Here is a 24,317-nt window from a genome sequence, read left to right as displayed (position 1 = left end):
GTCTTTTTCCAATGGATCCTATGGTTTGGGTTTTCAACTCCATGTTGTGTAAGGCCAGATATTTGTGGTTTAATAAGACGGATATGGTCTTGATGTTCCAAAATGCATTTATGAACAGATCTACCTGTCTGTCCATAGTAAAACAATTTACAAGAACATGGAACCTTGTACATGCCAGGTGGCATCAGAGGTGAGAGTTTGTCTTTAGGAGAAGGTAATAAGTTATAGATCTGGTTGATTGGTTTGTAGGTAGTAGCAAGTTTGTATTTCTTCATAATTTTTGAAAGACGTTCAGAGATGCCTTTGACATAAAGTATAGGAATCCTACGGGCTTGTTCTTGTCTATGTTGATCTGTGGGGAAGTGACTGATGATTTTTTGAGTTGTTTTAAGATTGTATCCATTTAGTATGGCTGTATTTTTGATTATTTCCAATTTTCGGTTTAGAGATTCTTCAGAGGAGCAGAATGTTTGTGCTCTGGTTACTAATGATTTAATGATGCCAAATTTTTGAGATGGATGATGAGCAGAAGAATTGTGAATGTAGCAACCTGAAAATGTTGGCTTGCGATAGACTGAAGTGGAGATGGAACCATCTTCTTTTCTTTGGTTGCCAGCAAAGGTTAGTCGATTGGTAGAGCCTCTGCTACTAATGGCTCGCAAAAAGTTAAGCAAGTTTGAGTGCAGTTAGTAGTTAGAAGGGTTAAATCGTTCGATGGTGTTGGCACACTCTCCCCCTCGATGAGTCTTTGGACTCTCTGAAGGTGTCACAGAATAATAATAATAATAATAATAATGTGTAAATCCAGAAAGGAGAAACCCTGTGGAGATTCTTTTTCTAGCGTGAATTTGATGCGAGGATGAAGAAGGTTTATTTTATCTAGAAATAGGTGTAGTTCTTGTTTGGAATGACCCCAGACAGCAAAGACATCATCAACATATAGTAGTCAAATTTTTGGTTCGGGTTTAAACTTGAAAATTTTTTCTTCAAGGTATTCTAGAAAAAGGTTGGCTAAGTTTGGTGATAAGGGAGAACCACATTGCTGTTCCTTCCTCTTGCTTGTAAATTTTCTCTTTCCAAGTGAAGTAATTGGACGTAATACCAAATTTGAATAATTCAACAATATCAGATGAAATTGTTGAGTTAATAAGTCTACCATTTCCTTATGGGGAATATTAGTGAAGAGGGAGACAATGTAGAAGCTAATTAGCATGTAAGTTTCCAACAGTTGAATGTCTTTTATTTTTGCGTGAAACTCTGTTGAATTTTTAATTGATGAGGCTGAGTGGCTTATGTGAGGATGGAGAAGGTTAGATAAAAATCTTGATTAATTTGTAAGTTGAACTACTAATAGAATCCACAACGGGTCTGAGTGGAACGTCATTCTTGTAAAGCTTAGTTACACCATATATTCTAGGAGGCCTAGCATGGTATGTCCTGAGTTTTTTTATTGTTTCTTCATATAAGGAAGTGGTTTCATCAAGTAACTTGTTGAGTTTCTTGAGCTGTCTTTTTGTAGGATCATAATCAAGTTTGACATATGTATTTCGATCTTGGAGTAGTAAATTCATTTTTCGGCCATATGAATTGGTATCTAGAACAACAGTGGTATTTCTCTTGTTGGCCCTGGTGATGATTATGTTTTTATTATGTTTTAAGGAGGTAAGAGCTTTCAATTCTGAAGGTGGGATATTCAAGTCCGAAGGTTTGGCATCATAGATTATTTTGGCTATTTCGAAACTAAGTCTTGGCTTCAATACTGGAAAATGGCTGATGTTTCTTTCAATGTTGTGTATAAAATATAAATATGGAATGCATTTAGGTGAAATGGCAAACTTATGACCTCTTGCTAGAACATTTAATTCATCTTTTGTTAGTGGATGGCTACATAAGTCGACAACCCATTTTTCGGTCAGTAATTTGTTGGTATTTTTCTTAGATCAATTTAACAAATTAAGGTATTTTTTATGTAGATTAATATTACTTTTATCATATACTTTGATCCACGAATTATTTGAGACACTAATAATCACTAGTAGCAATTCTTGATTTAACGTATTTGACAATTCTGCTTCTAATTCTGTAATTTTTAAATTATTTGTTGCCAATTCATGTTTAGAAACTCGTAACTGATTAAGAAGTAAGGAATGGCTCGCTTTCTGATAGATTTTATGAGCACCTGGTTATTTGATAGCTTCCTTTAGTTTAGCAAACATTGGAATGAGTTTATTGCGTCTGCACCTCTTTCACCTCTTTTGGAATTCAAGATTGCAAAACTTTTGTTAAACAAATATGCCAAGGCTCCCATTAACTCACTGAAATACTCACTTAAGACATGTCAGTAAGTCCCACTGTCTTATTAACATCAATTTTTCTAAATTCCTCCCTTCAACACAGTTCCTCTTTTGACATGCCCTTTCTGACACACAAGTCTCTCCTGATATATCCTAACTTGTGAGTGTGATAAAGCTTATACATTGCTCCCTGAACTTTATAACTTTATTAATTTACCATTTTCATCAACTAATGTCAGTCTCTCATATTCATTTGTTCTTCTGCTTGCTATATACTGAAAGAACTCTTAAGGACTGTTCTTGGCCTGATTACACAACTGCTGATACTGCACTTTGACTAACCTTATCAACCAAGTCACCTTCCTATGCTGCTCTTTATAGTTTTCATCCAACTGATTTATTACCATTCATGTTAAGCTGCCTTGATAATGTCTTTGTCATCTTCCAAACTATATATCAACCATTCCACCAGCTTTATTTAGTTTTTTGACCTTTGGAATATACTAAGACATTGCTGCTGTTAAATAGCTCTTTATCAGTGCTCTTTCTATCTAATTCCTGATTCTATGCTATAGCTTCAAGATGTCTCCTAAGCTTTTGAAAACTCGCTGGCCTTGTAGTTGGATATGTATCCTTTCTTCGCAGAAGTCTTAAGAGGGTTGGTCACAACTGAGGTGGTCGCCTTGGTTTGGGAAAGGGAAATGGTTGCAGTTTAATGTAGGAAAGTGAAAAGTTATGCTTGTTATGAAAAGATTACTTAGTGTTTATTACATGACTAAAGTGGACTGGAAAGTAACGAGACAAAGGATTTGGAGTATTTTCAGGTGGGGAGTTGAAATTCCTTGGGTAAAGAAGTGGAAATAAGTAAATTATTATCCCTGTTTATAAGGCTTTGATACATGACTGCACGTAGGTGCACATTTAAGGAAATGTTTAGAGTGATCGAAATGATGACTGGTATAGAGTGCTCCCATTGAGGATTGATTTGTTTGAAGGTTACATATGTAGATTTTTTTTTCTTTTTTTTTTACTTGGTTACAAATTAAATAAAACTTGCCATGAATTTATATTCATGTTTCATTCTTTATTCATGTAAGTAAACAACATTTGTCTGTGAAGTACATTCATAACTAGGCTACTTATACACTGGCATCCTAAAGCTAAGAACACACCTGCATTTTTATCTGTATATGAAAAAAATTTCATGACTACAACCAAATGTGGACATAAATTTATTGCCAACATATTAATAAATTATATTACACATAAATGTGTTATAAATTTCTTACAAATTAAATTTCAATACGTTTTTGGCAAAAGTTAACAAATTTCCTAAGGACACAGTTTAGGAATCATGTACAGTGCTTACAGCTATGCAGAGAGTCATTTCAGTATGGAATATATCTACCCTGAACTGTGATGCAGCTCTCACAACATCATGCAATGCTTAGCAAAAAGTGATTCAGTAGTTCTTGAGGTCCAGTCCTCCCTCAGCCCCAAAGATAAGGCCTTGTTTGTTTTCTGAAGTGGAATTTCAAGTAGTAATTATTATTATTATTATTCAGGTCTCAATGGAGTCAAAAGACTCTTCATGGGAGGTCCTTCCTAAGAAACACAAAGTCTATCAAGACTCATTGAGGAGAGGTCCCCCCCCCCCCCCAAGAAACACAAAGTCTATCATACTACTCCTTGAACTCATTGATCGTTCTCGCTCTCACCACTCCATCAGGCAATGCATTCCATGGTTCAACCACCCTCCATGCAAAGAAACCACTCCTCACCCTCTTGCTCACAGATTCCTTTCATAACTTCCAGGGATGGCTTCTTGTCATCACTCCTTCCCACTGTTCAACTAAGCGAAAGAACTCCCCAGTGTCAACCCTGTAACCATCTCGCAACAGTTTAAAAGTCTCAATCATATCACCTCTCCTTCTATCCACCAAACTCTGCAGTCCACATTCCCTCAGCTGATCCTCATAACTATCATTGTACAGTCCTGAAACCATCTTTGTTATCTGCCTTTGTACCCTTTCCACAGTTAATTTATCCCCTTCAAATACTGTGGACCAAATCTGAGAACAATAGTCCAAGTGTAGTCTGATCAGGGTCTTATACAATGGAATGATAACTGTTTTATCTCTGCAGATCATGTCCTCATTATTGCAGCAATCCTCTGTGTTACCTTCGCCACCTTTGCAATATGTCCCCTAAATTTCACAATCATCAACCCCAGATCTCTTGTCTCCCCTATTTCCTCCAGTATACCTCCTCCCATAGAGTATGCAGTGTCCCATCAATGTTTCCCAAACCTCAAGACCTTACATTTTGCTGCATTAAACCGACACACCCCATTCATTTGCCCATCTATCCAGCTTATTTAAATCCTCTTGCAGGGCTGCTGCATCTGCACTATTACTAATAATCCTTCCCAGCTTCGCATCATCTGCAAACAACTGAATATCTCCTTGCAATCCACCGACAATGTCATTGATATAAAGGTTAAACAATACAGGTCCCAGTACTGAGCCCTGTGGGACCCCATGTGTAACTAATGCATCTCAATATTGCATCCCAAACATATTCTATGAGGTTGAGATCTGGAGAGCATGCCAGTCACTTGATTCGATTAATATCCTCGGTCTCCAAAAGTATCTTCACTACTCGTGTACAATGTGGTGCGGCATTGTCATTCATAAAAATGAATTCTTCGCCTACAGCACCATGGAACAATTGAACATGATGCTGAAGAACTTTGCTGCAATATTATGTACATTAATGCACTGGTGTCTTGCCCAATTCATGGATACGACAACACTAAAAACATGCTCTATGATGAGCTGTGGATAAAGGGATGCAGACTGCAAGCCTTTGGGCATATAGGCCTACTTATTGCCGACATCTTGCTACAATTTGTTGAGATATCTGCATACCTGTGATTGAATGGAGTCGACTTGCAAGCTGACCTGTCATGGTGCATTGAATACATTTTGCTGTTATAACCAAAATTCTCTCTTCATGCTCCATGCCAGAGCAAGGGCAATCCCATAACAAACATCTGGAACACATTCCATTCTTTTGAAATACTGTCCAGAGCCTGGATACAATGCTATGTGAGATTTTGAAACTTTCATGGCAATATCAGTAATTCAAAAGAATTATCGGAAAGCTTCTTCAAGGTTTCCAATCATTCTATTCTGCATGAAATTATAGATGATGTCTATGAGACATTACAAGACATCCAAGTTTGCAACTTTATTCCGTCACAAAAAGAGCTTCCTTCAAACACAATTCACTTAGTTGCCTTTTATCCTGTTGAGTGCTATCACATAAAACCCTTTATGCATGATTTGAAAATTTGAATTTGAATGTGTACCCACTTTCTACTTGAAATCATCAGTTATACAAATTGCCACAAGCTGATTCATCTGAATTTGCAATTGTAATCTTCAGAAATATTCTTAGGTTATGGACACTAGTGTATATAGAGCCAATGACTTCACATTGGATTCCATTCCTCCTCCACTTCCTCTTATATAGTTTAACCAAAAAAGTATGTTGTTGAAAGTTTGTCCACTTGGTTATACTATAAATTAAAGATACCAAGAAATTATATACTTGGTTTAATCCTTTATTCAAGTGTAAGCAAACAAGTTTGCACTTGAACTATTTTCAGGACTGGGGCAACTCGTGGTAAAGGTGGTGTGACTTCACATCACTTGCCTTAGTATCTCATAATGCAAAGTACATATTCTTGCAGACATGTATAATGCTATGCATTATTAGAAGGGTCACTACCCAGACCAGTTTCAACCTTTATTGAGGTCTCATCAGTGGGAGCCAGATCCAGAGGTGATATTAAGGTTGAAGTAATGCAGAAATCATATTTTCATATAGAGTTGCCAAAAGGTGTCACACCATATAATTAAAATACTCTGGATTACAGATAGTTAGTTGTTGAAAATTCTTCCACTTGGTTATACTAAATATTAAAGATACAAAGAAATTATATACTTGGTTTAATCCTTTATCCAAGTGTAAGCAAACAAGCTTGCACCTGAACTATTTTCAGGACTGGGGCAACTCGTGGTAAAGGTGGTATGACTTCACATCACTTGCCTTAGTATCCCATAATGCAAAGTACATATCCTTGTGGATATGTATAATGCTATGCATTATTGGAAAGGCTACTACCCATACCACCTTTACCACGAGTTGCCCCAGTCCTGAAAATAGTTCAGGTGCAAACTTGTTTGTTTACACTTGGATAAAGGATTAAACAAAGTATATAATTTCTTGGTATCTTTAATTTACAAAAGTGTATGTGATCTCCCCTAAGTGGATCCCAAATTTCAAGAAATCTTATATTAGGCAGAAATTCTCATTTATTTAGTGAGCTACTGAGCTTATTCAAATCCTCCTGAATAGCCACCACACTATTACTAGTAATATTATTATTATTATTTGACACCTCCAGGGAGTCCAAAGACTCATCGAGGGAGAGTGTGCTAACAGCATCGAACGATTGGTTCCCTTCCAACTAGTTATTAGTAAGAACGAGCTGATCCAAAATCTTTTGGACATATTAAGATTTGGCCAAAAGTGCATGCATAAACAATGTTTTTAATAAAAAATAACATTAATTAAACCGAATTAATCATTCTTGAACTTATTTTAATTTTCTTATCTCCTTCAGGAGATAAGAAAATTAAAATAAGAGTGTACTTATGAGAAAAAAAAATTTCAAGTTCAATTATAATGCTGTAATAATGATGGACTTATTACTACTATTTATTAAGTTGTCTTTTAAGAAAATAAAATTCTAGTCTTATTATCTCTCCTTATTGATAAACTAAACTCTTATCTCAAAGCTTACCATTTTATATTGGGTTTGGGTATTCCTGTGACACAAGCTGTAAACTTGGCAGTCATTCCTTGCATTAATTCACAATCTCTTAATTTCTTAAGGAAACTTGGTGGCTCTCCTTTGACTGCTGTCTCACTGAAATGTAATAATTAAACTTAGAGACAGTTATTATTTCAGAACTGATTCATTTTGTTTGTATTTAATAAAAGATAGCTGATGTATTTTGATTATATTCAAATGTACAATAACACTGAGTAAATCTTGTCATACAACAAGTTTATAAATATGGTAATACCAGTACATTCATACAAATTTTCTTTATAATATTTGTAATTTAGTATTGCACTTTGATACTTTGAACTAGAAAGCAATCACAAGCATTGCTGTGTTTTGCATTAAATGCTACATAGTCCACCAAATGATAGACAAGGGAAAGGTAGGTGGTATTGTGCATAGTGATGTGAAAGAGGGAAAAACAAGTTTTGGTATTATTTATCAGGGATTATTTTGTTGTAAGTTTAGAGTAAATTTAGTCTGAGTTAGTTGCGATTATGTGTGGTGTTTTGAAGATTTGGAGTTTGAAATATTTTCTGATATTATATGACACCTTATAAAGAGGTTCAAGGGACTGATTAATCCTCAGTGTACACACAATGGCTATCCACCATCTACACACAAAAATATTCTACTAAACTGCACTGTATTTTTTATCTATAAATTGTGTGTGTTTTCTTAGCTAATTTGACTATATGAGGGAAGAAAAACCCAAATTACTAAAAGAACAAAAAAACCTGCCATCTTTCTATGAGATAAAAATATAAAGAAAGAGTGGAGGATAGTTGCATGAGGAATATAAAACTGTGAGGGTCAGCATAGATTTTTTAGAGATCACTCTAGTTTTAGTAATCTTATAGTAATATTATAAATTAACAAGAGCAGTAAATGAGAGAAAGGCAGATACAGCCTTTTTTTGGGTTTTATGAAGGCATTTGACAAGGTACCACATAAACAGATATTTAAGATGCAGCATATGAATTTGATGAATTAGGTTAGAGATTGGCTGTCTGGTAGATATCAAAGAGAGTTGTATACTAGGAAGAGGTGTCAAGGAAACAGAAAGTCACAAGTTGAGTTCTATGAGGCTCAGTACTGAGATCTTTGCTGTTTGTTCTCCAGTAACACAACTGTGAGCACATAGTACTTATAAGGCTACTTGTGAATTATTCTGCAGTCATGCATTATGACATTACCTGGCAAATATTTTTTATGGAGTTACAAAGCAGGTGATTATGACATGCAGAGGAGCCAGCTTTTAGCAGGCAGGTGACATAAGAATCTGGAAGGTAAAGCAGTGAACGTGAGATAGCGAAGGGGGGGGGTGAAGAAAGCAGCATCAGAGCAAGAAAAAGTTGCAGCAAGTTCATGAATAGTGCAAGCAACAAGCAAGAAAACAGTGGCGGCCTGTGAAGTTTTAAGTGGGGGTGCTGCCTATACAAAATTTTAAAAAAATCATTTGTTTTTCCTAATCAGTAACCAATTTATTAATAAATAAATCTGTAGATTTATTTATTAATAAATTGGTTACTGATTAGAAAAAAAAAAATTTCTTTTAATTATTTTGTATAGGCAGCATCCCCACTTAAAACTTCACGGGCTGCCACTGCAAGAAAATGTCCTGTAAAGTAAAGAAGCCAAAAGTTAATTATGAGAGGAGCTTTTATTTGAGATTTTAGTTAGCTGAGCAGGATAAATAAAATCCCAACAGGTTATTTTTTTATGTGGTGAGTAAAATGAAGAACAACTATTGAAGAATAACTTGAGAACCAAGTGCTGACAGTACAGAGGTAAGAGTATATCTCTGTGTACAGTGGTATGCTTTGATTTTGCAAAGGCTTTTGATATATTTCTACACTACAAGTTGGTCACTAAACTGAAGCAGATGAGATTGGATGATAGAATAGTGAATTGGATAAGTGAATGCTATCTGATGGGTATAAGTGGGTTGTGTATAGGGTGGGGATGGGGAGCACTGTCTCGAAAGAGAAAAGTCACTACTGCTGTGCCTCAAGGGTAATTTTTTAGACTACTGTTATTTAATTTGTATATTAATGATATTGGGACAGGTTTATCTGAAGATATACAACTGTTTGCATATTAAGCAGAACTGGGGAGAGTAATGAGGAATCAAGAACCTCTGTACCTCAGTCATTATAGAAGAAGCCCCTTGGTCAGAAAGACCTGGGTTTGATTCCTGTCAGTGACTTGAGGAACCTTTATCTAGCCTCTCTTTCGATGAAAGATGCATTAGCCGGTTTCATATGGAGGTGGGGGTTTTTTCACCCAGAAACTCAGCAATTTCATCACCCAGAACACAAACTGGCCATGTGAACACACATCTACAGACATAGGACACACCAGGAGGCATAGAGCCAACCACCTTATCCTCGAGACAGTTGCAGTTGCAAGAATAAGGAAACCTCGGCACCACTGAAGGTAGAAGAGGATTAAGAAAGAAAAGATGAGGAATCAAGCAGATGTTGTGATCTTACAGGATGACATGAATAGATTGTATGAGTGGGCAACAGTATGGAATTGTCAATTCAATGTTGCAAGTGTAATGTTCTGAAATTTGGTAGGCAACAATGGGATGTAAATTATACACTTAGCAGGGAAATTTTGGAGGAACTTGAGGAGTTAAGAGAGTTTGAAGTGATGGTGGTGGTGAAGGACAAAGATCTGAACTTCAGAGACCAAACTGCACAAGTCGTGAAGACATCACATCAGATTATGGCAATGATGCAGAGAACCTTAACTTGTAGAAAGTTAAGGGTTCCATTGTATAAGGACTTCTTCGTAAAGCCACACATGGATTACTGTACACAGATTTCATCATTTCATGGTGATGAGGATATGTTGGAAAGAGTCCAGAGAAGACTGACTAAAGTCATAACTGGTCTTTGTGATGAAAGATATGAGGGAATGCAGTTTGCAAAGCCTTGTGAATAGGAGGAAGAGAAAGGATATGAGCCATTTAAGTTGGTAAAGGGCTGTTACTAGTTAATATTATTATTATTGCTAGTATTAACATTTGACCTCCATGGAGTCAGAGATTCATTGTGGGGAATACACACTTTTGCATACAATGTTCATTAAACCAGGCCTTAAACTGATTCAATACATCTACATTCACAGCACACTCAGGCAATGCATTATACTCACCAATCACTCTCCATGCAAAGAAACATCTGCTCACACCCTCCTTAAACAGTTCCCAGTGAAGGCCACTTGTCTACCCCCCATTCTATGAAAAATCTCTTCCATGCCAACCTGATAACAACCCCCGACTAGCTTATAAGTCTCAATCATATTTGCCCCCTTCCTCCTATTAACAAAGCTTTGCAACTTATATTCTCTCAATCTATCCTCATACTGCACATTCCAAAGACCACTGACCACCTTTGTGAATCTTCTCTGGACCCTTTTCAACATATCCTTGTCACCATGAAAATTTGGCAAACAAATCAGTGCACAAATATCCATATGAGGCCTCATATACTAATGATATGCAGCAGCATATCACTAGTTAAACCCATCCAAATATCATTAACATACAAACTGAACAACAATGGTCCCAAAACTGATCCCCTTCAGTACACCACTAGTGACCTTCCTCTTTTGGGATACTGCACTCCCATATACAACTTTCTGATATCTATCTGACAGTGAGTCACTGATCCAACTCAGAAGTCTGTTATCCAATCTCATCTGTTTCAATTTATTTAACGCCTTGTCATGTGCCATTCTATCAAAAGTTTTCCACTAGTTATACTCTAAATTAAGATACCAAGAAATTATATACTTGGTTAAGCAAAGAAAGTTGGTGCCTGAAGGATTTTCAGGACTGAGCAACTTGTATATAGAAGCTAATGACTTCACATCACTTGCCCCAGATGTCCCAGTCCTGAAAATACTTCAGATGCAAACTTTGGTATCTTTATAAAACTTGGTATCTTTAATTTATAGTATAACCAAGTGGAAAAACTTCCAACAACTATCTCTAATCCAGAGTATTTTAATAATAAGGTGCGACACCTTTTGGCTACTCGTATATGAAAATATGACTTCGACATTAGCATCACCTTAGAGCTTAGTGGATCTGGCTCCCATGGATGAGACCTCAATAGAAGTCAAAATCGGTTTGGGTAGTGACCCTTCCCATAATAATGCATAACATTATACATACCCATAAGCAATGGTGAGCTATGGAAATTTTAACAAAGAGCTCGCATCGTCAAGCAAAAAGAAAAAAAAAAGCCGTATTTCACACAAAAACTTTTATTAATACAGCTTGTGTACAAATTCCAATCAAAAAGTATGAGAGGACAATCAACCTCTAAAGGCTATAATTTTTAAACAAATATTTCATGATCTAAACATAAAATATTTGCACACAATCAACTGTGTTAATTTATCTTACATAAGAAAAGCATTTTTTTTTAACTATCAAAATATAATAAGAATGAAATCTTTTATAAAACATTTGACTGGCTACTGGTTTTACCATACGATTGGCTACCAGAAGAGAGAAGGGTAAAGAGGGGGCATGCACTTATTTTATTTTCAAACTTGGGCGCATTCGTTATAGAGGAGTTGAAACAATAATTCCAAATAATCTAGTCTAAAAAAAATTAGTCTATTCGGCAGCGTATAGACTAATAAAAATTAGTCTATACGCTGCCGAATAGACTAATATTTGTTAGTTTAGCGTATGAGTTTGTCGCTTAATATGTTTAAAAAAAAAATTTTTTTGAAAACATAAAAAAGTAAACAAGAAGAACAAGGGGCTCGCAAATTTGAGAAATATTTAACAAAGGGCTCACGCAAGCCCCTTATAGCTCACTACTGCCCATAAGGATGTTGAAAGTTTATTTTTCACTTGGTTAGAGTATAATAAGTTTAGTTTAATCCTTTATCCAAGTGTGAGCAAACAAAGTTTGGGCCTGAAAGTATCTTCAGGACTGGGGTAAGGTGGTACAACACCAGGACAACTCGTTGCAAAGGTGGAGCAAGATACCAACACTCCTGTCTCAGTATCTCCTATAATGCAAAACACATCTCCTTGCGGATATGCCTAACATTATGCATTAAGGGAAGGGCCACTACCCAGACTAGTTTCGACCTTTATTGAGGTCTTTTCAGTGGGAGCCAGGCCCAAGTTGAGATACCAGGCAGAAGCATTAGCAGGTCATCTCTACCTATAGGAGTTGCCAAATGGTGTGCCACCCTTTTTTAATAAATTACTCTGGATTTAGAGAAAGATGTTGAAAGTTTATTTTTTTTTAGCTTATTTAAAGGATTAAACTAAATTTATTATACTCTAACCAAGTGAAAAATAAACTTTCAACATCTTTCTCTAAATAGAGAGTAATTTATTAAAAAAGGGTGGCACACCATTTGGCAACTCCTATAGGTAGAGGTGACCTGCTAATGCTTCTGCCTGGTATCTCAACTTGGGCCTGGCTCCCACTGAAAAGACCTCAATAAAGGTTGAAACTAGTCTGGGTAGTGGCCCTTCCCTTAATGCATAACGTTAGGCATATCCGCAAGGAGATGTGTTTTGCATTATAGGAGATACTGAGACAGGAGTGTTGGGTAGCTTGCTCCACCATTGCAACGAGTTTCCCCAGTGTTGTACCACCTTACCCCAGTCCTGAAGATACTTTCAGGCACAAACTTTGTTTGCTCACACTTGGATAAAGGATTAAACCAAATTTATTATATGCCCATAAGGATATGTGCTTTGCATTATAGGATACTAAGGCAAGTGATGTGAAGTCATTAGCTTCTATTATAGTATTATTATTACACGACACCTCCAGGGAGTCCAAGGCCTCATTGAGGGAGAGCACCTACTCTACAACTCTCTGTCTCCACAACTCGTTTCACCAACGCCATCTACCACCAACCACCACCACTAATATTTTCACAGACAATCACAAACATCCATGCCCACGGTGGGATTCGAACCAGCAGCCTTTTTAGCTGGAGAGTGGATATGCTAACCACTCTGCCAACCAGGCTGGCAGTATACGAATTTCCTCAGTACTGAAAATACTTCAGATGCAAACTTTGTTTGCTTACACTTGGATAAAGGATTAAACCAAGTATATAATTTCTTGGTTTATCACAATATATATCACAATGGCTAAATTAAAGATAGCAATTTCATTATCTAATAAATCATACCAAAAATCACACAGGCACACTTCACTATCATAATAAATAGCACAACACTAAAATTAATGAAATAGTGCCAATTATTACTCAACAGCACTTATCTTTCCTGAGCTCTTTTCCACACTACACAAGTTACGACCCTTTAGTGGTTGTTCAGTACCAAAAATTAATATAATCAAATATGGAAGAAATTTTTCGTATAATGAAATCCCATTTAGTCTCCATGACCATATTTACATTGAGATTCTGGAATATCCTAAAAAATTTCAAATCATCAACCTCTAGTTTCATATCCATTCCTGTTATACCTGTTACAACAATATCTTCCATGGCTGATAGACTCTTGCAAAGTTGTCACTCAGTAACTCAACTACTTCATCTCCCAACCATCAGTACTCATTAAAGTTGCTTCCATAGTCATTCTTTTTTACTTACCACATAGTGAAAGAACTCTTTGGCCTTCCTTCCCATGCTATTTACCCTTCTCATCTGTGTCTTGTACTGCTTGTGAGCTCTGATCATTATTCTCTTTATATATATATTCCATAATGTAGTATTCTTTGGCAGCTACTGATTAATGAAACTACTCATCCATCTCCTATTCCTACCTGATTTATTCTCCTGATCTTGAGTATAAAGATCTGATATTGCTTCCTTCAAATGTCCCCAGAATGTGACCCAGGTTTTCCTTGAAGATTCTTATTCCATGGTACAAGCATGGCATACTGCTTCAAGCTGACTCCTAAGTTTGTCATAATCACCTTTTTCATAGTTCCACATATGCCACTTCTTAACTGAAAATGGGGAGTGTTGTAGGATTGGTGGTGATAGAGAGGAATGACCAGGTGGAGGTATGGAGGAGTCACATCTGAGAAGTGGTGTCAATGGAACTTGTTACAGAACCAGAATTAACTATTATGTTTGTTTACAAAGGCCAAAATAAGAGGAATGAAACCGTTGCATTGAAGTCCACCTAAAAACTGGGATAAGTGAACATGGTTGGATAACGATAACATCTAAGAGGAAAACAAAGTTATGAATATGATGTCTGGTCAGGACAAAAAGGGAGGAGAAGGAGGAGGAAGAGAAGTGAAGATGCCAAAGTCAAATACTGGTAGTGGTTTTGAGGCAATATGGTGTGAGGTAGAAGTGGACAGGATGATATATTTTGTTGGTATAGGCCTTGTAATGTGGAGAGTAATGAGAAGGAAATGTATAGACAAATTAGCCTGGCAAATAAGAAAAGTTGATCATTAAAAGTGATTTTAATTATGGTAATATGTGTTGAAATGAAGAAATGGCATCTGAGGGACAAACAGGATGAATTTCGTGAGTTTTTGGGAGATGACCTTAGGCAGTACATAACAGATGGCATAAAAGGATCTCGAATTTGACAATCTTATCAATATTATTATAAATGGGTTGTGAAATCATTCTTGTTTGTTGGAAGGAAATGGAGGAGTTGGGTGGGGCCAGCCATATGAGACTTCTGGGAGAAGGGGATATATATGGAACTATAAGGCTGGTAATTATGAAAAACTCATGAGACAACTTGCAGCTATTATTACTATTACTATTATTACGGGCAACTCCAGGGAGTCATTGGACTCATCGAGGGAGGCCCCAAATCATATTCATCACAACTATTTGACATTCATACAGTATCTATCATACCTCGCCTTAAACTCACTCACTGTCACAGCATCCACCACAGACTCAGGGAGCACATTCCACTCATTCACTACTCTAAAAGTAAAGAACCCAGCTCTAACACCTTTACTAACCACACTTTTGCCCAGTTTCCATGGATGTCCCCTAGTCCTCCCACAACCAGCCCTGTTCTCAAAAATATCTTCTGAATTAATTTTATAGAAACCCTTCAGTAATTTGAATGTCTCAATCATATCTCCCCTCCTCCGCCTATCAACCAATTTTTGCAACCCACAAATCCTCAACCTGTTCTCATACGGTTCATTCCACAGACCTGCTATCACCTTGGTCACTCGCCTCTGGATCCTCTCCACCTCCTCCCCATCAAGAAGAAACCTAGGTGACCAAATCTAAGCACAGTAGTCTAGATGGGGTCTTATCAAGGCTCGATACAGAGGAACAATAACCTGCTTGTCTCTGCTTGTCATCGTATTCTTCAGCAACCAAGTGATTTCATGAGCTGTTTTGGTCACTTTTGCAATGTGTCCCCTAAATTTCAATTCCTTATCTACCAACACTCCTAAATCTCGTGCCTCATCAATTTCCTGGAGCACGGTTCCACCAATTCAGTAAACTGCCGCCAATCTTTTCACCCCAAAATGCATAACCTTACATTTTGCCACATTAAACTGACATCCATTCTCCTTAGCCCAGACCTCAAATCTATCCAAATCATCCTGCAAAATTTTGACGTCATCTGCATTCACTATTGCCCTACCCAACTTCGCATCATCCGCAAACAAATGAACTGTTCCTCTCAGATCATTTCCTATATCATTTATGAACAAATTAAACAGCAGTGGTCCAAGAACAGATCCTTGTGGCACACCACTAGTCACAGGCCGTCTTGTGGACTCTACTCCCGAGTAAACCACTCTCTGATATCACTCCGTCAACCACCCTCCTATCCATCTCACCAACCCTATGTCCATTCCCATATGCTGCAATTTACTGATTAGAATTCCATGTGGAATCCTGTCAAAGGCCTTGGCAAGGTCCAGTAGAATCACCGTAAACCCATTACCCTTATCCAGTTCAGCCGTCACTGTGTTATAATACGTGAGCAAGTTACTGAGGCATGACCTACCCTTCACAAAACCATGCTGTCCCCAATACAGTATCCCATTTTCTTCTATCCAATCTTGTATTTTCCTCTTGACTATTTTCTCTAAGACCTTGACAATGATTCCTGATATGCTAATCGGTCGGTAATTTACTACAGCAGTCTTGGAACCACCTTTATGCAGTGGAACTATTTTCCCCTCTTTCCACTCGTTCGGGACTAACCCAGACCCGAGACTCAAATTAAACAAAATGGTCAAGGGTACTGACAATTCTTTAGCTGCTTCTCGTACAACACGAGCTGGTATACCATCCAATCCCACAGATGTATTGACATTGAGGTTATGCAATAGACTACTCACCTCCGCTTCATTAACCACAATTCCCGTATAATCTACTGGTTTATTCGTTTCTGCAATGTCACCACCTGGATGATATACTTTTGCAAAGTGCTCACTCAGTAACTCAACTATCTCAACTGATTCAGTTACCTCCCTACCATCGGCATTCTTTAAAATCAATCTGCCATGTACATTTTTCCTTTTACTTGCTACATATCTAAAAAACTGTTTAGGATTCTCTTTAGCCTGCATGGCCAATGTTCTTTCGTAATCCTTTTTTGCTTTTCTTACCACACTCGTCACCCTTCTGGCCTGTGCTTTATACCGTTCATGTGCCTGCCGGTCACCCTTCTCCTTAAATTCCCTCCATAGTTGTTTCTTTTTTTGCAACTCAAGCTTAATGGTGTTATTCATCCATTTAACCCCTACTTGATTTATTATTCGGACTCTAGGTATACAGTCAGCCATTGCTTCATGCAAGCACTTCTTAACTACCTCCCATGCACTATCAACTTCTAGTCCTTGCAGTTGTACATGCCATGGCACTGAACCAATCAAACTCCTAAGCTTGTCATACTTTCCAGCCCGATAATTCCACATGTACCCTGTCTTAATTGAAAATTCTACACCTTTAGCCACCTCCCAAGTTAAGACCCTATGATCACTCTCACCGATTGGTGGCAATGTGGTCATATTTGTTACTGCCAAATCCTCAGATGTAATTACTAGGTCAAGCACTCTCTGACCCCTAGTATTTTCCATTACATGCTGTCGCAGATAGTTATCCCTTAATAACTGCATAAAATCCAGTTCCTTCCTCCCGTGTGTCCTCTCCTCACTCCAATCAATGCGACCATAGTTGAAATCTCCCATAATAATCACCCTCCTTCCACCCATTTCTTCTATTTGCTTGTGCATACTGTCACCACCATCTTTTCCATCACCTGGTCTATAGCAGCACCCAATTGTATATTTAGTTCTGCTAGCCACAATCTCACACCAAATGGCCTCAAATGTGCTCTTTTCTCTATCCTGCAATTCAACTTCTATTCTCCTTGGCTGGAGCTCATCAGCTATTATCAACAATACTCCTTCCCCCATTTTATTCTCTCTGTCATTCCTGAACACACTATACCCATCACATTCAATCCCACTAGTTATATCATCTACAGTCAGCCATGTTTCACTAATACCTATAACCTGTGGTCTGGAAGTGCCAACCATGGCCAAAAACTCTTCCTTCTTGTTCCTAATACTCCTAGTATTAGTGTACATGAATTTAAGACCCCCATTAGCCCCAACCCTACCTTGATGCCTTATATTAACTATCCCACTCAGATTTGTTGTCCTTATTTGCTCTGGCATATTATATTCATTCTTACATTCAACTGCCTCCATAAGGACTGTATCTCTACTCCCCCCCCCCTAACAAATCTAGTTTCCCTGAATTTGCACATCCACTACATTCAGCAACACTTTCTCAAGTCTTCTTACACCGTAACCATTCAAATGCAAGCCATCCATCTTATATAGATCCTTTCGCCCATCAAACTCACTCCACACATCCACAAATTCCACACCACTCGTCATACATAACCCACGCATAAAGTCATTTGCAATTATAGCCCTTCTTTTAAACATTTCACTGTCATACCGTGGCAAAAGACTAATCATTCTAACTCTCTCACTCTTTTCTTTTGCTACCTCAAACAATTCATTCAGGTCTTCTATCATTTCCATTTTATCTCCTTTCAAATCATTCGTACCTGCCACAACAATCATTTCTTTCACCCTTTCCTTTTGCTCTCTAATAGACGCAGTTACGTCCTTTATGGTCGCACCAGGTTGGTACGATTTTGTCAAATCCTCTACTAACACACCTCGTACTAACGAGTCTCCATACAAGGAACTGAATGAAAACTTGATTATGGCCTAATCAATGCTGATTAGACCATAGTCAAGAACAGTCTAGCAGAGGCAATTTCTGGATATAGTCCATAAGTCAGGAATAAAATAATGTAGGTGTGAAATGGATGAATAAAGAGATGAGACATGTAGAAAAGGCATTATGGAGGCGGAATAAATGACTGGTAATAATCATTTGGATGTGAAGTGCAAAAAGCAGGCAAGGAAAGTGACTCATTTGGTAAGCATAGCAAAAGTGCAGTATATATACCGAAAATAAGAATTTCATATACTTTCAGGAAAGAAACAGCCATTACAATTTAATTCTGGATGGTGAAATAGAGTCTTTGTGCTCTTTAAATAATCACTCAAATTGAAAATGGCATCCACAGATAAGACATGTTTTTGACCAAAGGATTCTATGGTCTGTGTTGACTCCATATTGTGTTATTTGGTATACAGCAATCCTTTGATTAATGCACCTAATGTGTTCTTTAACCATGCTACCAGCCAGGATGTATATATACGTCCAAGTTATCATGGATGTGAAGTGCATATTAAAGTTGTAATGCCATTGATATTACATTGAAATATATGATGGATATGAAGCGTATGAGGATACGTATTTGATCCATAATGGCCGGTAAAATGGTTAAAACAGGTGCATTAATCAAAAATGCACTAATTGAATATAATAACCTATGGCAGTGGTGTTCAACCTTTTTTACTATGCGAGCTACTTTTCTATAAGTTATTCGGCGATCTACTCTCTTATATAGATCACGTTCCCCCAACCAGATATCTGATTACGCACAAATAAACAACTAAAAATAAACAACTAAAAAAAATACACAACTAAAATCTTTATTTGTGTATTTAAAAATTTATTTATCACTTTTAATTATTTTAATACAACAAAAAAAAATATATATATTGGAATAAAATATTTATTTCTCTATTTTGGAAAACCAAAGTTAGAAAAAAACAACACATTGATTACAAACTCACAAGTTACAGGAAATGCTGTTTGATTAAAAAAAAAAAAAAAAAAAAAAAAGATAATTTAACATTTGGCATTGTTTGGACCTCGCAATATTTTCATAGTCAAGTTGATATGAAGAAGTGGCCAATCGCAGACAATCATCCAAATGATCATTTGTAATTTGGTTTCTTAATTGATTTTTTATGATGTTCAAATTTGAAAACGTGGATTCTGACAAGTATGTCAATCCAAAACACGACAGAATTTTTCGTGCAATATCAGTTGATATTGGGAATTTTTCATATGCATACTTCCAAATGACTTCATTGTTTATTGATTTTAAATGTCAACTATTCTGAATGTTTATTATTATTATTATTATTATTATTATTAGACACCTCCAGGGAGTCCAACAACTCATCGAGGGAGAGTGTGCCAACAGCATCGAAGGACTGGTCCTCTTCCAACTACTAACCGCGCTCAAACTTACTTAACTGAGCCATTAGTAGCAGAGACTCTACCAATCGACCAACCTTTGCCAACCAACCTTTATTATCTTAAGTTCTACTTCAGCTTGGTTTATATCAAACAGCCCACTAATTTTATTTGAAATTTCTGTGATGTTTAAGTTTTCTTGAAATGAATTATTGATAAAAGATACAATCATTTCAGTTTTATTAAAATCTTTAAATCTTGAATTTATTTCTTCCTCAACTAATTCTATTTCAGAATAAATTCTTTTAAATCATAGTGAAGCATTTCTTGATTTTGTTCAAAAAATTTTAATAAATATGGGAGGTGTCTAAATTCATGGTCATTTATATTTTTCTTTAATAAAAGTATTGTTGGAAAGTTTTTATTGAACTTAATATGTCAATTAAATTTTTATCTCTACCTTATAACTCTAAATTTAAATTGCTTAATTTCGTACAGAAATCTACTAAAAATGATAAGTGTAACAACCATCTTTTATCACTCAATTGTGGATAAATATCTCCTTTTTCATCAAGAAAATTTTTTATATCGTTGACTAATACAAGAAATCTTTCTAAAAATTGACTTCTGCTGAGCCAGTGAACATTATTGTACAACAGAAGTTCCCTAACATCATCCGCCTGTAATTTAAATAACCAGCGTTGCAGGGCAACCAAAAATCGCTCTGCGATCGATGGGTTGAACACCTCTGACCTATGGAAAAAAGTATAATTCGTTCCTCAAATTTCTTTTTTGACCCTTAATTTTTTTTTATAAAAGAATGGGTATATCTCAGAGCCTAGTTAAAGGAAACCATGAAGCTGAAAGACAATAAAACATATTCAGAATATAAATTTATTATTCTACTTAACAAAGAATTGAGCTAAAGCAGTTTGGCAGGCATTCTGTTTGTTCCACACAACTGATGGCAAGGCCCTATTGCCTCTCTATTACTAATTTGCAGAAGTAAATTGCCTCTCTAATTTACTTCTGCAAATTTTACGGCTTCTCTCTTCATCAGGATCAGCCTTTAAGCATTGCTGCTTAAAATCTTTGAGTGTACAAAAAAAATTCTCAAATTGTTTCTGTTAAATCTCTTTGGGCTTGTTCAATGATTAAATTTTCTTCATATTCTTCAGGATCTTTCTGCTGTGCATCTAAATTTAGCAGGTTAGAATCACTCAATTTCTCAGAATGAGATTTAATTAACTTGGATTCATTTGAAAAGCCTCTAAAATAATTTGCACAATGTGGAGAAATGTGCTTCCGAACAGCTTGCATATCACTAGCAGTAATTTCATTCAACTTTGCAACTTTATAACCAGGCTGCAATTTCTCCAGTTTGGTCAGAAAAATGTTTTGAAGGCATTCTCTTTTAAAAAAAGTCGGTTTCATTGACATTAAATATTTGTTGGTCACCATAGCCAGCCCCCTTCTTCCACAATTTTCTTCAAAATCTCTGGATAATTTGCGGCCACCTCCTTATTTGCACTTGTAGCTTCATCTGTGATTAGAACATTATGTAGGCTATTTCTCTTTTTGAAGTGCTCAAACCACTCAGCACTAGAATTCTTCTTCTTTTTCATTATTGATAGCTTTCTCTTTCAAGGTTACAAAGAGACTTAATGCTTTTGATTTAACAAGGTCAATGCTTAGTAGGATCCGGTTCTGGTTACAATCTTCGATCCATGTAGAAAGAAGTCTCTCTAATTCAATCATTATATTGAATTAGATATCAACTATAAGAGCAATTTTATTCAGCAGCTTTGCTTAAAATTGCTCTTATAGTTGATTCACCCATTTTAATGTTCTTGTCCGATCATTGCTCTGGACTTGTTCATTTTTCTTTATTATTTCAAGTTTTTCTTCTAATGAGATTACTTTTCGAATCATTTTCACACTTCCACTTTTTTGCTCACTAATTTTTTTACTCATGATGAAAGGTTGGGAAAATACTTTAAAATAAAAAAAGTAAGGAAAACAATTGCAAAGGAGGCACGAGATATCATCATCAAAATGCTATGTAATTAGCAGATGACATAAATTTTGGTTATAAATTTGGAACATAGTATACATGGAAATAGTGTAGTATTCCATTCAAAAATAACTTTGTAAAATGTTTTAAATTGGTAACTAAATTATTTCATCTCGGTGAATGATTTTTTAAAATAGTTAATCATAAAAAATGTATAGATAGAAAATTTTTAAAATCTGTAACATTTATTTTTAAGATGTTATATAGGCGCACTAATTGAATTTGGATATAGAAAAAAAATGATGCACTAATCAGAGGTGCATTAATCGAGAGATTACTGTACTATTACCAGTTCTTTATGCAATGCATTTCACAATCCTACCATTCTATGTACATCTCATTCTTACCCATTTCTTCTTTGTGCAGCTTCCATCGAGTACTGAGAATAATCATGGAGTTCTACCTAAAACAACACAAAGTCTACCATCTCGGAAAGTCTACCATTTTCTTAAACTGATTTGCTATCTGTGTCACTGTCATCTTTTTATGCATTTTATGCTTCTTCCACTTCTCATGATTTGTGAAAAGCATAGAGAATCAGAGAATGATTGATAACTCTGTGATTCATCACTTTCTTGTGCAACAGATCCCCTTATCCTTTGAAAAGTTATTTAATATGAAAAAATCTCTCCAGTGTCCACATATTAAATAACTTTCAACTACTGAAAGCTATCATCTCTTTTATTTTCTGTGCACCAAACTCTGCAAAATACAGCTCACAGTCTCACATCATAATCAATGTTCCACAGTCCTGACATAATTTTTGTTACCCACCTTTGTACCCAGTTTCTTCATCATCATCTCAAATCTAAGTGACCAGATTTGAGCCTAATAATCCAGATATGGTCTGATAAAGGCCTTAGGCAGTGTAACCATCCTCTCCTTGCAAATATCCTGGTCTCAGTATTGAAGCTAACTTTTGGATTTTTCTTGCTACCTTTGCAATACATCCCCGAACTTCAAATTTCTATCACTACAGGAGATCATTCCATCTCCACTACATTCATTATAGTTTCATCACTCGAGTAAGCAGTCCACATATGGATCCCAAAATTTCACAGCTTACAGGAGCTCATTCATTCAGCTACATCCTCTGTCAAAAAGAAACCGAACTTTTGATAGAAAATAAAACACAGGCCAATTATAATTATTCAAATCATTTATTTCAATCAATATGCTCTCTTTTGATAGAAAATAAAACACAGGCCAATTATAATTATTCAAATCATTTATTTCAATCAATATGCTCTCTCCCTCAGCTTCAATACAGCGTTTGGCATGGTCGATTAATTTTAAATGAGTTTTTTATATCAGTTTTTGGGACACTGTTGAGGGTCGTGGTTACTGCCACTTGAACATTTTCAATCGTGTCGTGTCACTTTCTTTTCATCGGAAAATGAAGTCGGAGGAAGAGAAAAAAGTCACAGGGTGCTAAATCAGATGAATATGGTGAGTGATCCAATACACACACTTGGTTTTTGCTCAAAAACTGTCTCACAATGTTAGAACGATGAGATGGTGCATTATCATGCAAAAGTGACCAGTTGTCGACATCACGATATTCATGCTGTATGCGATGAATTCTCGCTATCAATCACTTCAAAAATTCGAGATTAAACTCACCATTGACCGTTTGGCCAGGCAGAATGAATTATTTGTGAATCATGCCCTTCGAATCATAAAAACAAATCAGCATTGTCTTTACTTTTGACTTCTCCAAGCGACTTTTTTTTTTTTCGGATGCCCCTCTTCTGCTCAGCACTCTAGGACTTTGTTTCGGGCTCATACTCAAAACACCACATTTTGTCACCAGTGACGATCGTTTCAAGGAAGTTTGAGTCCTTACGAATAATTTTAATGAGGTCCTTGCAGTGTTCAATTCGATACATTTTTTGGTCATTAGTCAACTTGTGGGGAACAAATCACGAATTCAATTTACGAAGGCCCAAACTCTCGGTCAAATGTTGTTCACAGTTGATTTTGGAATCCCCAATTCATCTTCAATAAATCTCTTGGATGATTTCGGGTTTTTCTTTGATGAAATCACGCACTTTCTGGATGTTAACTTCACTCAGTCCAGTTTTTGGACGGCCCAGCTTTTTGTCATCCTTAAGCGTCTCACGACCACTTTGAAATTGCTTAAACCATTCGTAAACCTGAGTACGGGATAAGCATTCATCACCATATGCTTTTTGAAGCATTTGATGTGTTTCAGTAAAACGTTTGTCAAGTTTAACCCAAAATTCAATTGCAGCTCTCTGTTTGAAACTCATTTTCCGACTGTTCGTCAAAACACACTGTCACTATAACTCGGCTTCTAATGAAACAAATGTCAGAAACAGTTGACACAACACTAATGAAGGTTGCCGATTTCGACAACAAAAAGATACAACAGGTGGTACCACTATTGTCT

General features: G+C 36.4%; 1 protein-coding gene across 1 annotated transcript in view; it reads right to left on the bottom strand.

Moving 5' to 3' along the window:
* LOC150109564 (protein Obscurin-like) overlaps positions 1-24,317 on the bottom strand; it is a 1,271,613-nt gene that overhangs the window by 316,400 nt on the left and 930,896 nt on the right. Inside the window, exon 71 of the mRNA XM_090402667.1 lies at positions 7,168-7,293. Coding sequence (XP_090258793.1) covers positions 7,168-7,293 — 126 coding nt within the window. The remainder of the gene's footprint in view (positions 1-7,167; positions 7,294-24,317) is intronic.

This window comes from Typopeltis vanoorti, chromosome 2, assembly GCF_054136105.1.
Source record: "Typopeltis vanoorti isolate ZY-2024b chromosome 2, IOZ_Tvanoo_1.0, whole genome shotgun sequence".
NCBI classification, from domain to species: Eukaryota; Metazoa; Arthropoda; class Arachnida; order Uropygi; family Thelyphonidae; genus Typopeltis; species Typopeltis vanoorti.
This window is presented reverse-complemented; position numbering and strand designations above follow the sequence as displayed.